This window comes from Rana temporaria, chromosome 2 (assembly GCF_905171775.1).
Source record: "Rana temporaria chromosome 2, aRanTem1.1, whole genome shotgun sequence".
Lineage (NCBI taxonomy): Eukaryota > Metazoa > Chordata > Amphibia > Anura > Ranidae > Rana > Rana temporaria.
The window spans coordinates 100,013,784-100,033,105 of NC_053490.1; the positions used below are offsets into that span (position 1 = coordinate 100,013,784).

At 45.5% G+C, this 19,322-nt stretch overlaps 1 protein-coding gene across 1 annotated transcript in view; it reads right to left on the reverse strand.

Moving 5' to 3' along the window:
• The window catches only part of LOC120929272 (hydroperoxide isomerase ALOXE3-like), a 32,587-nt gene extending 21,069 nt beyond the window's left edge, over positions 1 to 11,518 (reverse strand). Inside the window, exons 1-4 of the mRNA XM_040340597.1 lie at positions 11,325 to 11,518; positions 9,785 to 9,989; positions 3,278 to 3,359; positions 2,713 to 2,841 (exon numbers count right to left, since the gene is read on the reverse strand). Of these exons, the coding sequence (XP_040196531.1) occupies positions 2,713 to 2,841; positions 3,278 to 3,359; positions 9,785 to 9,989; positions 11,325 to 11,471 (563 nt within the window). The 5' untranslated portion in view covers positions 11,472 to 11,518. The remainder of the gene's footprint in view (positions 1 to 2,712; positions 2,842 to 3,277; positions 3,360 to 9,784; positions 9,990 to 11,324) is intronic.
• Positions 11,519 to 19,322: the final 7,804 nt, after the last annotated feature.

Genomic DNA, 19,322 nt, shown 5'->3' on the forward strand with positions numbered 1-19,322 from the left:
ATTCAAGCTCTGCTGGTTCCTGCTGTCCATGTCAATTTGGAGTTCCAGTCTCGCTTATGGTCCCATTCCGGTTTGAGTGGTCCCGGTTTCCAAAGACCACTATGTCTGGCTGACTCTTTGCTGTATAGTAGTAGAGTCCAACCCATCCGGTAAGCGTATTTCATCCACTACCTACCTTGATGTGATTGTGATCCTCATAGAGTGCTACAGACAACTTGTACACCTGTTGTATCCCAATCAACGGATAGCAGCTCATCTGTTTTCCCTGCACCTATCACTCAATTGATTTCTACTTTGAGATATAGACTTTTTTCTTTGCATCAAGCACTGTTTGAACTACATTTAACATATACATATACACATTATATATATATATATATATATATATATATATATATATATATATATATATATATATATATATATATATATATATATATTGTAATGTTTGGGGGACCAGCTTGATCGCAGGACACAGGCTTTTTAAATCAAAACTAAGGTTTATTAAACTTAAATGGCTTAGCAGCAGCAAAAACAAAGGAAATAACAGTCTCACCGACTTGTACAGCTCAGAACTGCTATCGCAGTTAAATAGTCCTTGCAGGTAAGTCCTTCAGTAGCAGGCTTTCAGGCAACACACTGCCAAGTCCTTTCACAGCTTTTCATAGCTTCCACAGCTTTCCTTGTCCACCATTCACCATGCATAGACTCTCCTACACTCCTTCACTCTCACCTGCACTTCCTGTCTGCTTTAAACTACTTCCTTGGACAGGTGCATTAACCCTTTCCGTTCCCTTAAAGGCACCACAGTCCAAACAGAGGGGAAATATAACGTCCTTCCAGGACCCAGCCATGGCGTCCTGTACTAATATATATATATATATATATATATATATATATATATATATATATATATATATATATATATATATATATATATATATATATATATATATATATATATATATATATATATATATATATATATGTTAGTGGTTCATGTACATGCACTCTTATACGAATCTTGTCACCTCACATGGTACCACATATTCTGGAGTTTTTGGTTTTTAGCGCTACATTTTTTGTTTACTATTTTTGCTGGCTTTGTTTGTTTGTTTGTAGCAGCTAGACACTTCGTTTTTGAACTAGCGCAGTTTTTTCTTTATTTTTCTCTGCAATACCCTGATCATCAGGCTGGGTTGTAACCTGTGTGGGTACCAGGGGGGACTGCACCCTTTCAAACAAGGATTTAAAGGAGGAAAAAGTAGAGGCCAACTCTTTAACGGAGGCTGCTAAACTGTCTTCCTGTTCTGCATCCCTTTCCCTGACTAGAGAGTTTATGTAGTCCCTGCATAAAACTTTCGTCCAAGAATCAGGAAGAGAGTCCCTACAGGAGGCACATTTTTTTCTAGAAGTATGTGTCCTTCCTGTTTTTTCTTGGCCCTTTTCTAGGCTTTTCTGAAAAAATAGAAGACAAAAAAGGACCCCACACATTAAAACAATGCATAGTAAGAAATACAAAAGAGATTTTTTTTTTTTTTTTAAAACATCATGGTTACAACCCTCTGGGAACACTAGACAGACACTACTGCTAGGTGCCCTGCTGCCATTTCCTCCTCTCCCCCAACCACCAAAGGGAACCAGAGGAGAAAAAAAAGACAGAGTCTAAGGTTTTGGGAATCCCTCCCCAGGAAACCCTTACCTTAGACTGGCTGGAGGAAGCGTCCTTGGTCGGGTCCCGATCCGGAGAGGTCACCGACATTGCGAGGTGGTTGCGCTGCCTAACTCGTCCCCACGAGTATCCGACTCCTCCAGCAGCACGCGTGGGTCCCTATCAGCGCCGCGACCCGGAACCGGAAGTCGCGGGTCAAAGGGAATCCTTTCCGAGGCGCACCGGAAATGACGTCGCCCGCCACTCGGCCCTGCGATTTTCAAAGGGAAAAAGAAAAAAGCAAATGCGGCCTGTAAACAGGGCGCCCGGATCAGAACTCCCCCGCCGCGGTCCTGTGGACACGATAGGGACCCCCCACAAGCTGGCTGCCGCGCTCGACACGGATTGGGGGTGGCGTTTTTGGCGGTAAGTCTTCGCCTATCATCCTTTAGGAAGCCCCTGCTCCCCACGAAATTACAATGGCCTACAGTCCCCTGACTGCACTGCCCTGGTTCCTTAGCAGTGTCTCCCCACCGGAGGAAACTAAGAACTGAGGTCTAGCAGGGGGAGGAGAGAATTTGAAGGCTGTGCAGTGTTTCCTAAAGGAAGAGGAGGAGACTATGGTCTCTATTTGTGGCTGTCCTGAAAGACGGATAGGGAAAATTAAATTTAAGCTAGTATAGTATTCCGACCAATGTAGTTTTGCCAAGATACATTGCCAACAACTGGGTGCCAAAAACTATTTTCTGATGACAAAGCTTAAACTTGAACCCAGTTCCACAGGATACTGGCAACTGCTGAACTAAAGTTGCCAATCTTTAATGGGGGGCTCCAACACCCTTTCAATGTCTTCCCACTTTGGGAAGCCATAGCATCATTGAAAAAAGATCTGCAAAATTTAAATTTCATATCATTGAAACACACACGTATGCCTTAGATTACCTTCTGCTTAGGAATGCTAGAAGCATTAAGTGCCCTTTTCCTTCCAACCAATTCAAGAAGCATACCTACACAATAGTTCCTGGACACCTGCGTTTTCACAGAAGAATTGAGATACATACGTGGAAAGAAGGTTGTAGCCAAAGCTGTACTCTTTTAGCAGAGAGTACTGATCGTTAGCAGGCAGCTTGAATATATCATCATCTTCTACATCAATGCAGTGAGGGACACCTTCTGCATAAACCTTCCACCTACATGAAAGAACAAGCTTATTACAAGTCACCCTTTATTGCAAATTTTAGCAGATTTAATGCCAGACTACTTTTTAGAGGAAAAGCCATCAGAAACAGTAACTTTAAGCGGCATGCATACCCAAAGATACAAGAACCCCAACATTAAAAAGGCAAACAAGGCCATTAGGAGGACCTGCTTCCTCTGTGCCCCTCATGGAACAGTCGACACTTATTTCTTCCTGCAACAATGCTGTATTCAACTGTTAATCCATAGTAGCCAAAAATAATTTTGTTTTGGATCAATGCGATTACAATCTATGTAGGTAGATGTCTGGAACCATTAGAGTGCAGTGGTCAGAGATTTGAAAGTCCACAGTTCTGTAGAGTGCAAAAAAGCATGCCAAAATGGCAACAAATTTCGCTTGCATGTACAGATCAAATGTAGGCGTCTTACTTGTGCGTTTCTCGGTTCATCTCCAGCTCTGCCTTTCTTTGTTTCAGGAGACTAGGGTGAGTGTCTCCAGTTATTACAACACCTGAAAACAGAACAAGTTGTACATGTCCGAATAATAATCATAACACAGTTTGCTCATTACTAGAAATTCAGCTCACAACTTGGTGTACGTTTAATAAACCGCGATAAGCCGAGATGATGATCACGGCTTATCTCAGAGCATTGCCGGTTTAATAAACATATCCTCCGCTTATCACAGCACATGGCTGTTTTGTCACAAACCGAGATCTGAAGATCTCACAGCCCTTCCACTGAAATATCTAATTTCCAGATTCACCAGCTCAGAGGTGGAGAATCAGGGAGAGAAGCTGGTGTGATAAGAGGTAGAAGGCCAATTTCTTCCTAATATCAGCACCAGTGGGTTAAAAATGATTAACAATATACACCTATCTATACACACACATAAATTATATATGTAGCGCCCCCTTACTTTCAATATGGGCGTTACGCTAAAATTAGTGGGGAATGGGAGGATTAGTTTACTCCTATTCATAATTTGTGGAAATTTGGGTTGTTGCCAATTTCAGAATCTGTCCTGTAGGTCAGTCTGCGCTCCGGGGGTGCATTATCACCCCCGGGCGACAGGTGGTGCTAAAGGGGTTCTGACAGACCACCTTCCCCAGCAGCCAATCAGGGGAGTTCTGCACTTGTTGGGAGTTCTGTGCGGGGCCCCAGTTCCAGGTGCGGTATCCGCCATGGGCCCCACCACCGTGGCCTGCTTCACTGAGGTTACGCACCATGCGGAGCCTCATTATAATATTGAGGGGCCCCAGCAACTTGCTGGGTCCCAACCTTTTGCCGAGAGGATCCTAAGCTGGGAGCTGTGCGATGGGGGGGGGGGGGGGGGTGTCGGCTCAGGGAGAACCTAGAACTAGAGGTTGTCCAGGAGGCCTAGACGAACCATCAGGGATCCGGTCACCACACTGCATGACAGGTATGCTTAAGCTGTCAGTTGGTGGCACAAAAATCTGAATTGACTGGGAGGATTCACTCATCGTGATCTCACATATCTCAAATTTACAAGGCCTGTATCAGAGGCTCTGAGTCAGGCCGATGGTAGAGGCCTGTTCCTCCCTGTGATCTTTAGGTGGCGCTCCGGCTGCCAGGCCTGCGATAGTTGCCTGTCGGGGGGCACTTTACCCACCCTGATCGGGGTGGCCAGGAATTGAGTTACATTATCGCTAAGAGCAGGCTCGCTCTTTCATAGCCAAGGCCTGATACTAAAGTTTCTCTATGCTCATCAACCTTTCTCTATTGTGTGCCATGTTGATGTTGGTCATGTTGGGCCTTGGAATAAAGCATTGAAAACTCTTTTGTGTCTGGACACTTGCTCTTAATCTACACTCACGGATGTCACTCCTAGACCAAGCCAAGAAGGTAACTCAATATGCCGATCCCAAACTAATCAGCGGCTCCTTCGGGGGTAGCCCCACATTTATTATTTATATTTACACACACACACACACACACACACACATATATCTCTCACTTGTCTGAAAACATGTAATTACATGTTTTTAAACTTTAGTTTCACTTTTTGAACTCGGCTGCACTGTAATCTCACAAGATTACAGGCAGCCCACCCACTTTTACACAGATCGCAGCCGTTTTCAGAGGAAACACTTCTCTGTTCTCCCTCTGAGAACTGAAGTTCAGTTTATTAAACAGGCTGTAGAGGAGATAAACTTCTCGGTTTATTAAACGGACACCCAACTTAGAAGGCAAGGATCAGTGACCATTTACCCGTGAAGCCAAACAATGGAGTTTTGTTGAGAAGTTACTTGAATCAGTAAGCCAATAAGGGTCAGACAAACAAAAGTTATAACCCCAGACCAGCTATTGATTTCTGCATGACAGTCTTGTTGGGGGCCATTGCAACAAAATGAATGCTCGGGCTCCCAACTGGCACTGGACATATTTCTCCAAGTAATTGCATTCAGACAGCAATGCTGAACCATCTAATACTGGGCTCAAACATGTCACAAATTGGCCAATGTCTCTGTGCTTTACAGGAGACTTGCCAGGTAGCACAACCCCTACTAGTGTAAAGAAAGCTAGACATCAGAAGTGCAGGCAAGTTTTCTGGTGGTTTGTATGTTTAGGTCAAAGGTTATGTATGCAGACAGTCGGGGCCGGACTGGCCCACCGGGATAATTCCCGGTAGGCTGCCTCTCCTGGGGCTGCAGCGCTCTGTGTTATATAGATCGGGCATCTCCCACGCTGTGTGTGAGAGCTGGGTCTGTTCGGCTGTGCTGCCTGTAGGAAGGTCTCGCCCCTCTAGACCCGCTTGTGTGATAGTAGATGGATCATGAAACACTGATTGAACCCTCCTACAGGCAGCACAGCCAAACACAGACCCAGCTCTCACACAGCGCAGGAGATACCCGATGTATATGTGATCCAGGCAAATATGTATTGATGGGCTCAGTAAGGCTGGGCTGCTTTCATGGACAGTAAGGCTGGACTACTTTCATGGACATTACGCCCTGGTTCGTTTTGACTTGCGATTTCCCGGCAATGACACCGTCCTAAATCGGTGCGACACCGTATCTGCGGCGCTGCACCGATTTTAAAAAGTTTCTGTACTACTTTTTGCAATTTTGGCCTGCAATTTACATTGACATCTGTGCAGTAACCTGCACAGATGTCTCTGTAATCGTGGCTGAAATTGGGACTGCCAGCGGGGGGTGAAATTGTGCGAGTTCAGCTGAACTTGCACGATTTCACTCCCGCAGCATAGTGTGAACCTGGGCTGCTTTCATGGACAGCAAGGCTGGGCTGCATTCATGGGCACAGCGAGGCTGAATTCTGACCATCTTTTGTACCATGTCTGCAGTCTAAGGGAGTCTGGAGGGGAGTCAAGCGAGGGAGTGCTGCTGGGATAGGGGTCATGGGAGAAGTCAGACGTGTGGACTGTGGAGAGAAGACTATAGGATAAAACCAGAGCCACCAAACCAAGCTGGAGCCGACTGACTGATCCCTGCAAGGTGCACCTGAGAGGAGGTCAGCGACAGTGCCGCAAGGCCAGTTTGGGGGGGGGGGGGGTGGTCACTGATGTAAGGGGGGGCTCTGATGTAAAGGTTCCCCCAATATTAGTAACCCGAATGTGTATTTTGTGGAAGGTGGTCTCAGGTCAACATGATCCCCCCTGATTGACTACTTTTAACTGAAATAAAATATATATATATATATATATATATATATATATCTTCAAATGTGCTTTAAAATGCATGGTTTTCCCTTTCATGAAGAAAAAAAGAAATTACGTTTGCTGTTGGGCTGGTATGAATTTTTTTCCCAGGGCTGGATTTTATTCATATTTAATGAAAACACTTAAAGGGTCACTAAATGAATTTTTTTTTTTAAGCTAAATAGCTTCCTTTACCTTACTGCAGTCCTGGTTTCATGTCCTCATTGTTAGTTTTTGCTTTGAGGTTGCTGTAATTCCTCTCTGTTCTGGACACTTCCTGGTTGTCCGTTTCCTGATCACCACAGTACTGGGAAATTTCTCACTGTGGTGACTAATCAAGGAGGTGCGATTACGGTTTGTAAAACGAAACTGGATTGGTGCTGAGGGGTTTTAGACAAAGCATCACTGCCCTCTATTGGCTCTCTGGCTCTGTACATCAGAACCAGGAAACAGCAAAAACAAAACTAAACTGTAGGTACATTATATGATTGTTTATCTATTTTTAACCACTTACCCCCCGGACCATATTGCTGCCCAAAGACCAGAGTACTTTTTGCGATTCGGGACTGCGTCGCTTTAACAGACAATTGCGCGGTCGTGCGACGTGGCTCCCAAACAAAATTGGCGTCCTTTTTTTCCCACAAATAGAGCTTTCTTTTGGTGGTATTTGATCACCTCTGCGTTTTTTATTTTTTGCGCTATAAACAAAAATAGAACGACAATTTTGAAAAAAATGAATATTTTTTACTTTTTGCTGTAATAAATATCCCCCAAAAATATATAGAAAAACATTTTTTTTTCCTCAGTTTAGGCCGATACGTATTCTTCTACATATTTTTCGTAAAAAAAAAATCGCAATAAGCGTTTATTGATTGGTTTGCGCAAAAGTTATAGCGTTTACAAAATAGGGGGTATTTTTATGGCATTTTTATTAATATTTTTTTTACTAGTAATGGCGGCGATCAGCGATTTTTTTTTCGGTATTGCGACATTATGGCGGACACTTCGGACATTTTTGACACATTTTTGGGACCATTGGCATTTTTATAGCGATCAGTGCTATAAAAATGCATTAGATTACTATAAAAATGCCACTGGCAGTGAAGGGGTTAACACTAGGGGGCGGGGAAGGGGTTAAGTATGCCTGGGTGTGTTCTTACTGTGGGGGGGGGGGGGGTGGCCTCACTAGGGGAAACACTGATTTTCTGTTCATACATTGTATGAACAGAAAATCAGCATTTCCCCTGCTGACAGGAACGAGAGCTGTGTGTTTACACACACAGCCCCCGCTCTGTACCGAGCGATCGCGTGTGCCCGGCGGCGATCGCGCCCGCCGGGCACACGCACGGGAGTCGGGGGCGAGCGGGGGGGCGCGCGCGCGCGCCTCCGGCGGCGCGCGTGCGCCCCTAGTGGCGGCTAATAGGCAGGACGTCCATTTACGTGGTCTCACCTAGGAGAGCCACCTTGTGGACGTATTTCGGCGGTGCAGCGACGGCAAGTGGTTAATAGGAATCAGTTAACTATTATGTCTCTATACCCTGTAAACAGTAATTTCAGCAAAAATGTGTTTTTCCTTTAGTGACCCTTTAAGCTACAACAAGACCAGAATTATTCTGGATATTAACTATGTAGCACTACCCCCAAAGGAGCTGCTGAGTATTTTTGGGTGGCATGTTACCTCCATCTTCTCGCTGTCCAGGGTGAAAAGAGAGTCTGAGGAATTTCAATGTCTACACAGTGCACCTTTTTCTGGGATTTGCAGAACTTTAGTAGAAAAGTAAAAGGGTGGAAGGGTAGGTAGCTTCAGGTGCATAATCAAATAGGAAACAGCCCTGCTTCCAGCAAACAGTTCTCGTTGCCACTCTAGCCAGAGTGGGTATTGCTCACCCGGATAGGTCCCTCACTGGCCTAGCAACTGGGGATGACACAGAATAAAGTACAGTCTCTGCCACAGACCTTCCTTTATGAGGAGACACTTGGTCCGGAATCCCCTTTCACAGGATTCAACACCCGATCTCTCCAGATTAACTTTTGTAGAACTTAGATCCGACAGGCGACCCCTGTCAAGCTTCGATGAAGTTTCCAGGCCTACTACCAAGATATCAGCCTCTTGCATGGCCCTCTTCAGGATAGGTCCTCCCCTGGTTTCCTTCAAGTGGCTTCCTTCCGCAGGACGGACAGCACAGGATCACCTCTTCAGAAAACAGGCCCCAGTCTGACTACTGGGCCTACCAGGCGAAGCCGCGACCCCGGACCTACGCGGTCCCGGATTCATGACACGCACAACGAACCTGCACTGATGGTGTCTGTCCCTTAAGTACCCCTCCCCAGCATGCACAGCATGGGGGTGACCACTCCCACTGATTCGCTGCTGAGGGGGAACACCCAATACACCCTGACCTGCTACTGCCACCCTTGGCCTGGGGTGGTAATGACACCCCCAGGCGAACAATGGTGGAACTCCCAGCACAGCCATGGCTGGAACAGAGGCTAAATTTGCCACCACACTAGTCTGAGCCAAACAGCTCAGACCCCACTTAATTTAAAGCAGCGCCTGGTCAACAGGAGCAGGCTGCTTCATCTACAAAACCAGGATTGTGGCGAAGTTCAAATTATCAGCATGTTCCTTATAGAATCCCAAGCAAGACAAATGCAGTCAAAAAGGTCCATATTCACTGCCAGAATAGAGCTTCAGGGAGGGAACACCTCGCCAACCAGTGCTGCTCCAGCCATGCCCTCTGACATGTTTCACCCCAATCACTGGGTTTGGTCAGTAGTACCTGTGTGACCAAACCATGAAACATGGAGGATGTGGCTGGATCAACACATGCACTGGTACGGTGAGCAGTGTTCCCTTCTCCGATGATTCTTCTATACCCCTGGATGGTGCAGACACCTACTACCTTCACTGCAACCAGTGGGGATATTTTTGTCTCAGCATAGAGCGGGACGGCAAGTTATACCCAGATCACAGAATATTGAGCTGTAGGCTTCCTTCAGCTCACTGTCTACCAACCAATTCAGATTTACAAAAAGCCAACCACAAACTAGTCTATTTTAGGTACCATTGAGAATAGGACAGCAGGAACAATTTCAATAATGAATTGTGCTCTATTGTATTTTGTAGGAATGGACAAGAGTTGGGAATTTTTGGTGGCCAAGTTAAAAGGTGGGCTGGGTGATCAAGCATTAAAACCCTCTAGTAGGGTATGGTCACATCAGTCTCAAAAGGCAACAGATAAACAATTAAGCCTTACCTTTCCCCTCTGGGATCTCCACAGGGTCAGGTTTTGTTATCCACTGATAGAATGGAAACTGGTAATGTTGACCATTGGGGCAGGTAACATGGACATATTGGCAGAACCAGGCATCTAGAATGAACTTTAAGTAGGACTCCACAGACACCCGGACAAGCAGGAGCTCTCCAAGATCTTTTGTTTCATTTATATCAAACTCTACCACCTAGAAGAGAATTGACAAATCTGTTTACTACAGGTTTTACCAGAGTTACATGGCCATACGTAGGCCAGTTCTTGCAGAGGATATGCAACTAAGTTACAACTGTGCCCTGGTTATACTGTACATGTAGCACTACCCCCGGAGATTTGGGCCTGCCGTTACCTTACTGTTCCATACTCTCGTTTCAGGGGTTTGATTAACAAAGTTCTCCAACAGAGGGGTAGAGGGACAGGGAAAGACTCATGCACTTTTGCTTTGCGGATTCACTGGTACCACTTAGATCCAGAGAATTAACTCAGCTCCACACTGGATTTTAGCAACCACCAGATAGGCCTACTCTCACTGGCCTAGCAGCTGATGCTAAGTGCGACAAAGTCTCTGCCACAGACTTGATAAGTGTCGTCAGGCCGTCCCACGATCTGCTGCCACAAGATCATGTAACCGACTGCACACTATATAGTTCCAACAAAAGTTAGGACTTATGGTGTCAAGAATCTTTCAGCCGGACTGGCATCACAGTGAGGTTAATCCGCCAGGGTACGTCCATCTATTGAATCCCACTGGTTCAGCAGCCTTCCATAGATAAGGTAGCGAATGACCTTCCCTGGATCAGTAGGCCCCAGAAACTTCTGGGCCTACTCTCAGTTACTAGGCCTCGGCCAGCCGGTCCCCAAGACTACAAAACAGCTCAACATCCCTGAGGGGGCCTCAGGTCGGGATTGGTAGACAACCCCGCTAATTGGCGTCTGTCCCTTAAGTACCCTACCCAGAATGCTTAGCAGGTTGACCACGCCCCCTGATCCTCAGAGAGATAACCCAATACATCCATCGTGTTGCCTTTCTAACCGCGACAGCGACACCCGTCAGGGGGAAACTTGTGCAACCCAGCTGAACCAAAACAATTTAGAATAATCATTCTGAGCCAAAACTACTGCTCAGGCAACTATAATTTAACACATAGCGCCCACTCAACGGGAGCATGGCGCTACATACAGTAGCCTCCAAAAAGGTAAACATTCAGCCATTGGTGTGGTTGTACAATTTTTTTTTTTTTTTTGGGGGGGGAAAGTCATTTATTTTCAGTGATTGGAGAAGAGTTCGATAGTGCTCATATCAGCTTTGCACCAAGCCCTAGCACTCCAAATACACAGGAAAGGCATTCTTCCATGTCAAGGAGATATCCACAGATTACTACCCCAAGCATTAGGTAAAGACAATTTATAATGTGCTGTTAGCTGCCAGTGCAATGATTTTTACAGTTATACCAAGTTGCCATCAAGAAACCTTTATGCAGATAGACAATTGTAAATATTTTACCTAGCAAATCAGTATACTCACAGATTCAGGCAAAAAGTGGCTCCAGTGACGGGGCATTTGGTGTTTCTCACTTTCTCCATTTATGCCCACAAGAACAATGAAGATATTATTACAGGTGCCAGCAGACAGGTCTGACCCAGTGGCTACTTTCAGTTTGTACAACCCCATGGCTTGAGGAGATGAGGCAGCAGCTCTGAAAGACAAGAGTTTAACAGTATGTCTAATATTAAGCAACTGCAAATTACTAAAGAGCATATCAAATGTACTGGAACTGTGCCAAAATAATTTGCTGGTCTCCTAGTGCCAGAACCAAAAAGCAGAGTATGCATGCCAGTTAGTAGTGCATTTAGGTTTGGTGCTGCCCTAGGCCTGACAAAGTGTGCACCCCAGGTTAAATATGCTCCACCCCTTCCTGGCAAGTCCACACCCCTTTCTGTGCAAGACCAGCCCTGAAATGTTCAAGCGGGCACATTAGTTCTTAGGGCCTGTGGGGGGGGGGGGGGGGCACTGGATTCCCTTAACTTGCATAGATTCTCACTTCCTGTTTGGCTATGGGGCAGGAAGTGACAGGAAATCTCTGCAATGGGACAGGGAAAACTGACAGGGGCTATAACCCTCCCTTACTCTATCCAAAATACTTTAAGCATAAATTTTATAGTTTTATAGAGAGGACCAAGATGATATAACCATGCCAATAGTGCAGCAGGAAACATAGCACAGTGAGGAAGGTTTGTGGTCCAGGGCGATAGGACAGTCAGTCAAAATTAGAAGCAGCTTGCGTTACACTAACAGTATAGCACAAGACAGCGGGGACTTTGTGCTGCCCCCTGCAAAGTTCTACCCTAGGCCAGGATACAGCGTTGATGTCAGTCACAGTGAAGTATGTAGTTGCATGGGTTAGAGAAAGAGTGGGTCAAATCACAGAGCGATTAATACGTTAGGGAAAAAGGGGTGCACAATAGCACTTTAACACTGGGCACATGCTTGTGTTGACAGCTCTTTAAAATGTTAAACATAGCCATTTTGTACTCGGTTTAAAATAGTTTATGTACGCTCACCGTCCACTTCATTGGGTACAACTGGTGAATTGTTTGGCTGATTAGCAATTTGTTACCAATCACATGGCAGCAACTCAAAGCATGTAGGCATCTAGATGTGGTGAAGACAAATTGCTGAAGTGCAAAACGAGCAACAGAATGAGGAAGAAAGGGGATTTAAGTGACTTTGAACATGGTTGTTGGTGCCAGATGAGCTGGTCTGAATATCTTAACACAGCCATCTCTAGGGATTAGTCCAAAAGAGAAAATATCCAGTGAGCAGCAGTTGTGTGGATGAAAAGGCCTTATTGATGTCAGAGAAGAATGGGAAAACTAGCGCGAGATAGAAAGGCAATAGTAACTCAATTAACTTGTTACAACCAGGGTATGCAGAATACTAGGGCTGCACCGATACTAGTAGTATCAGTACCGATACTGAGCATTTGCAGGAGTACTTGTACTCCTGCAAATGCTCGACACGATACCTGGGCAGTCAGGGGATGATCGGTGCGGCAGTGGGGGAGGGGGTGAGTTACAAGCACCAATCTCACTGTATAGATTTCAGTAAAGCATCCGACAGCTACTACTCTCCTTGCCCCCTGCAGCTTTAAGCAGCTTTATTAAAATCTATACAGGGAGATCTGTGTGTCCCTCTGTGCTCCTTCCTTGTCCCAGATCTGTCAGGATAGAGACCAGAGGAAGGAGCCAGTAAATCTGTAATTTGCAGTCTCCTTTTGTGAATGGACAGTCAGAGAAAAAAAAAAAAAAAAAAAAAAAAGTTTCTCAGCTTAGTGTGGTTGATCTGCATGAGATGCACTTGTTCCAGTCTCAGCTTCCTGAATGTGATGACTGGAGTAGGGATTAACTCTGGCGTGTTCGCACAGTCCACGTGCAGAGCCCGCCAGGAAGTCTGCACGGTGCTGCGCTAATCACAGGCAGGGAGACATATTCCCGATGCTCGGCTGCAGAGATCGGAAAAATGTCTCCCTGCCTGTGGTTAACGCAGCGCCATGCAGACTTCCTGGCGGGCTCTGCACTTGGACTGTGCCAACACGCCGGAGCTCATCCCTACTGTGGACCAGATCTGCACATGTATCTCAACAGATCAGCCAAAAAAAAAAAAGACTGGTTAAAAGGACCATTTGTCCTCCTTTACCTCTGTAGCACTACCCCCAAAGGAGCTGCTGGTTTGTTTTGGGCGGCATGTTACCTCTATTCCTTCACCGTCTAGGGTACTGGATGAGAGCTGAAAAGAACTTCCAATGTCCACACTTTAGATGTATTTCTGTGCCTTATTAACCAACAGGGGAAAATAAAAGTAGTAGTTGAAGAGGTGGAAAGGGGTAGTAGGTTCAGGTGTATAACTTTGTTTGGAAACACTCCTGCTTCCAGCAATGCAGCTTTCGTCACCACTCTATCCAGAGTGGGTATAGTGTACCTGTATATGCCTCTCTCACCAGCCTAGCAGCCAGAGTGTCACATGGAAACTTTAGCAAAGTGTCTGCCACAGACCTTCCCAAAGATGGAGATGTACTCAGTCCAGAATCCTTCTCAACACAGGATTAAGCACCCGGATCTCTCTTGAAAAAGCTTGGTAAATTTAGAACTGACAGGCGACCATCACTCAGCAATCGTGCATTCTTTGATGAAGTTAAAGGCCTCTCCTGAGACACCTGCCTTGTGCTCGGTACTCTCCCAGACAGGTTCTTCATTGGGCGGCTTCCTCCCTCAGGATGGACAGCACAGGACCACTCTGAATGTAGACCCAGTCTGACTACCAGGCCCACACAGTAGATCACAACCCCAGACCAAAGTGGTCCCGGATCCAGGAACACGCACCCCCGGCCATGAAGGCCATAAACGGGGGTGGTGGAAAGACAGCCAGGATCGGCCACAAGACGACGTCGACCCAGAACTAATAACATCTGTCCCTTAAGTACTCTCCCCCCAGCATGCACAGCAAGGAGATCAACCCCCACTGATTGGCTCCTGAGGAAAAACACCCAATACACCCTGACTTGACTGCTGCCACCCCAGACAACAAATAGTGGTCACTCACAATACAGCCATGGCTGGAACAGAGGCCAAACATTTGGTAAAACAATACTGTCAGAGGTAGTTCAATCTCTGACCACCCTCTAAATTTAAAGCAGCACCAGCTATGAAAGTAGCAGGGCGCTACACCTCTATTAGTCCAATTACCTTATGCACCAGCATTTCTCCATTCCACCAACCCAGACCTGCTGTAATTGTACGCAATTAAAGCGGTAGTTCCCCCTCAAAAAAATTGTTACCCTTAGATTGATGCTCATTTTGTCTAGGGGAATCGGCTAGTTGTTTTAAAATCGAAGCTGTACTTACCGTTGTAGAGAGCGATCTTCTCCGCCGCTTCCGGGTATCGTCTTCGGGTCTGGGCGTTCCTTCTTGATTGACAGGCTTCCAACGGTCGCATCTATCGCGTCACGATTTTCCTAAAGTAGCCGAACGTCGGTGCGCAGGCGCCGTATAGAGCCGCACCGATGTTCGGCTACTCGTGACGCGATGGATGCGACCGTCGGAAGCCTGTCAATCAAAATAGGAACGCCCAGTCCCGAAGACCATACCCGGAAGCGGCGGAGAAGATCGCTCTCTACAACGGTAAGTACAGCTTCGATTTTAAAACAACTAGCCGATTCCCCTAGACAAAATGAGCATCAATTTAAGGGTAACATTTTTTTGAGGGGGAACTACCGCTTTAATTGCGTACAATCATGGTGCCCATACATGGATTTAAGAGAACACACACCCCTAGATAAATCTTTTGCAAAAGCTGGGAAGCATGCAGTTCCATCCCAAGTCAAACCACGAGTCTTCCAGAAAACCCAAACATACCATATGGTTAAGAGAAAAGTAAACACATAGAACAAAAATATTGCAGCCGAGTGCCGATTCATACAGGGGCAAGCCGACTTACAGCGCGACTCTGCAAGGCGACTTCAGCTTGACTTGGAGCAACTTACAACGCAACCTAAAGCTGCCTCCAGGACAAGAAACTTTGGCTGTGGCTAATCACAGAATAGTCAGCTCTGTGGGAGGGAGGGGTTTGCCTGAGTAAACCATTTTCTTTTCCTGTAAAGTTGCTTCAGTTAAGACAGTGATCCGACTTGAGGCAACTTCCATTGAAATCAATGGGTACAAGTTGCCTTGAAGCAGAACAGGAACCTTTTCTGAAGTCGAAGCGACTTCAGTAGTGTCGGGCGACACAAGTTGGATCCCAAGTCACTGTAGTGTGAAACAATACATCAATGTGGTAACTGCATCAGGTTAGGTTAACACTAGCCAAAGCTCTGAAAAGTGATCTGCAGTGGATCATTTTTTCAGAGTGCAGCCAAGCAGCCTCTTTTTATAGGATTTATGATGGGGCTAATGCATGGCAACCCAACCAGGAGTAGCATGACCCCATTGAGTTTAACAGTGGAGTCTGACAGGTGGTGTTACCTGTCAACCAATCACACCACATTAAATTTGTAGCAGCCATGATGCGATTCATCATAGTCACTGCCTACCGCTCACTTCATTGAGTGGAAGAGAGATATGTTTGAAGCCCCTTCTGGGTGTCAAGGGAGTAAATCCACCCATGGGGCACAAAGGGCGTTTGCAGGATAGCCAGATTAAAATAACCGAAATGCACCCAAAAAGAAAACAAGTGCAATCATTTTATCAAAGTAATGAGATGATGCAATATATTTTTTGGGTGGTTTAGACACAACAAGGAGTACAAAATTAATAAGTTAATATGTGTAAACATATGTACGTGGAAGCACAGATAAAAACAAGACTTGTTTTAATACCACATCCTTTAAATCAGGTTTGTTTAGGTTTGTGTACTGCACATGGCACATCTGAGTGATTTAGAACAGGTTACATCGGTGGATCTACACAGCTCATTAAACCCTCTGCACACAACCAGATGACCCAACAAACAAAAAGTACTTTGCCCTATACTTTCCTTCTCTTTACAAGGGCCACATGCTCACCTGTTGCATATCATGAAGAGTCTATGTGTGCATAGACCCAGACAGTTTATATATAGGTGGTGATAGAGGGGGTGTGATCTCCCAAGCCATACACCACCTACTTACAATTAACCATTTGCTACCTAGCCATGCACTTAAACACTTGTAACTATAGCGACATTGAAAAAAAGTATTTTTTGCACTTAGCACAAAATCTGTTCAAGTCAGCAAACTGTGTTACGCTTCTTTCACATGGGACGGATCTGTGATAATGCGCCCCATGAACCTCCGCTTGCTCACAGGGCGGTCCCCGCACACTGTGCAGGGATCGCCCTTTCAGATCTCCGCTCTCCCCTATGGGGGGATCCGATGAACATGGACCATCTGTCCGTGTTCACCCGATCCGATCCACTGACGGATGGAAAATATATTTTTTTATTATTATTAAAGGGCCCAGGATGGCAAAACCCCTTTTTTTATAAAAAAAAAAAATATATATTTTTTATATATATTTTTTTATTTCTTTTTATTAAAGGGCTCAGAGGTCCCCAGGGCCCCGGATGGCTACCCCCCTTTTTTTTTATATATATATATTTTTTCTTATTTATTTTTTTCGTAAAGGGCCCCCCCGCTTCTCAATTTTCTCAATTAGCGGCGGCACACCCTGCTTCTCAATTCGCGGCAGCCCACCCCCCGCTTCTCAATTTCAGGTGGCAGCCCCTTACACAGCTTCAGGCATGGGTCCCCCCCTCTCCCTGTTCTCTGCTCCAGGGGACCCATGCCTGAAGCTGTGTAAGGGGCCCCATAATTCCTGATGGCGGCCCTGTTTGTATGCTGTGTACATTCTACCCGCTGCCATACACTCCATACTACCCTTCTGCACATACTACCCACTGCCCCATAAAATCTGCACTCTTCTCCTGCACATACTATCCTCCGCTGTACACGCCGCACTCCTCTCCAGCACATAATACCCACCGCTGTACACTCTGACCCGCCTCTCCTGCACATAATACCCACCGCCATACACTCCCCACCCCTCTTCTGCACATACTACCCATCGCTGGACAATTCACACCAGTGGCAGCTAATGCTAAACTTTTTTGGGGGGTGGGCAGCAAACAAACCCCCCAAGTCCACCTTTCCACGGTGACGGCCCCCCCCGCACTCACCCCTCCACAGGGGCTCTGCGCCCCAAGCCTAACTTTTTTCAAGCCAATTAGAGCCTCAGGCTCTAATCATGTGCCTTAAAAAAAAAACATACAGACATATGAGTTTGGAGCCCTTGCACCCCCAATGGACCAGCCTCTCCTGCTTCACACTGTACATTCCCTATTTAACCTTACCATATTCTGCATTATGTAAGTAATCTCTGACCACAGCCCCTTTAAGCCTCTTCCAATATTTAGCACAATTTAAACCATGCCCACTTTTCATACGCTTTTTTTTCATGCCTAGGGCCCACTTTTGATCTTGCACACGGGCCCACTGATTTCATGATACCCCCTTCTTTCAGTGCTTAGATTGTGGAAGCAGAACAATTTGTACACTGCCATATATTGCCTGCTCATACCCATATAGTAAGAAGAATGCGAAATTTGAAAGAAAAAGTCTGTGTTCACAGCCACACAACAATTATGAACTGGTCAAAGAAAGGTTTAGGGCTCTTTCACACGGGCAGAACGTATGTCCGCTTTTCCATCCATCTGTGTACGGATGAAAAAGGGACATACATATGAGATTGCGGGTGTCAGCGGATGAACATCTGCTGACACCGATCTCATCTGGGTCCGCAATCCTCCGATTCTGCAGACGGAGGAAAACCCTATTATATAAAAAGAAAAAAGAAAATTTATAAAAAGAAATTACAAAAAAAAGGCCCTTTAATAAAAAATAAAATAAAAAAATATATAATTTAAAAAAATAAAAAAAATAAAATAAAAAAAGGGGGGTTGCCATCCGGGGCCCTGGGGACCTCTGGGCCCTTTAATAAAAAAAATACATATATAAAAAAAAGAGAAAAAAGATATATAAAAAAAAGAATTTTTTTTTTTAATAAAAAAAAGGGGGTAGCCATCCGGGGCCCCTGGGGACCTCTGGGCCCTTTAATAAATAATATATATATAAAAAAAAAGAAATAAAAAAAATATAAAAATGTTTTAATTTTTTTTATGAAAAAAAAGGAGGGTTGCCATCTGGTGCCCTGGGGACCTCTGGGCCCTTTAATAAAATATATATGTATATATATATATATATATATATATATAAGGGGGTTGCCATCCGGGCCCCTTACAGGTGTACTACCTGTACCCCCCTGATGGCGGCCCTGCTCGCAAGCAAGGTGGATGGAGCAGTCTTCCCCCACCAGCACCCAGCACATCATATTCTGACAAGACTTTCTGCTGTCACAAATCAGCGGCTGCAGATGCTGATTGACTTCTGTTGCACATGTTGGAAGACTTGTTGATCTAAAAATCGACTACTGTTGAACAGGAAGGGCACACATGGATCAAAATTCAGCCTGTTTTTGCTAAACTGACCAAATTTTGATTCATCTATAGCCAGCTTAAGCTTGTATCTGTAAAGTGGAGTAAATTCCCATCTCTGACACTTATCTATAGGTAAGCCTATAATAAAGCTTAGGTAGTGTATATCTCCTAAACGTGCACTGTTTAGGGGATATTTGCTGTACATGACATCATTGGCGCATGTGCTCTGAAGGAGCGGCCACCTGGGCTGTTCAGAGTCCTGTGCTATAAATGGTGTCTCCCATGCACAGGAGTGACGTCAACGCGGCACTGGCCAGTCACCCACACGGAGCATGCGAACTCGGAACTCCATTAAGGGCTCATGCACCGCTTCCTCTATCCACAGCTGCCGTGACCACCCCCTATACATGTGCCCAGTCCCTTTCAGGACGTCGGGCGCATGAATTACAGCAGTGGGTTTTTTTTTTTGGAAGCACCTGATTGGAGCCATAGGCTTCA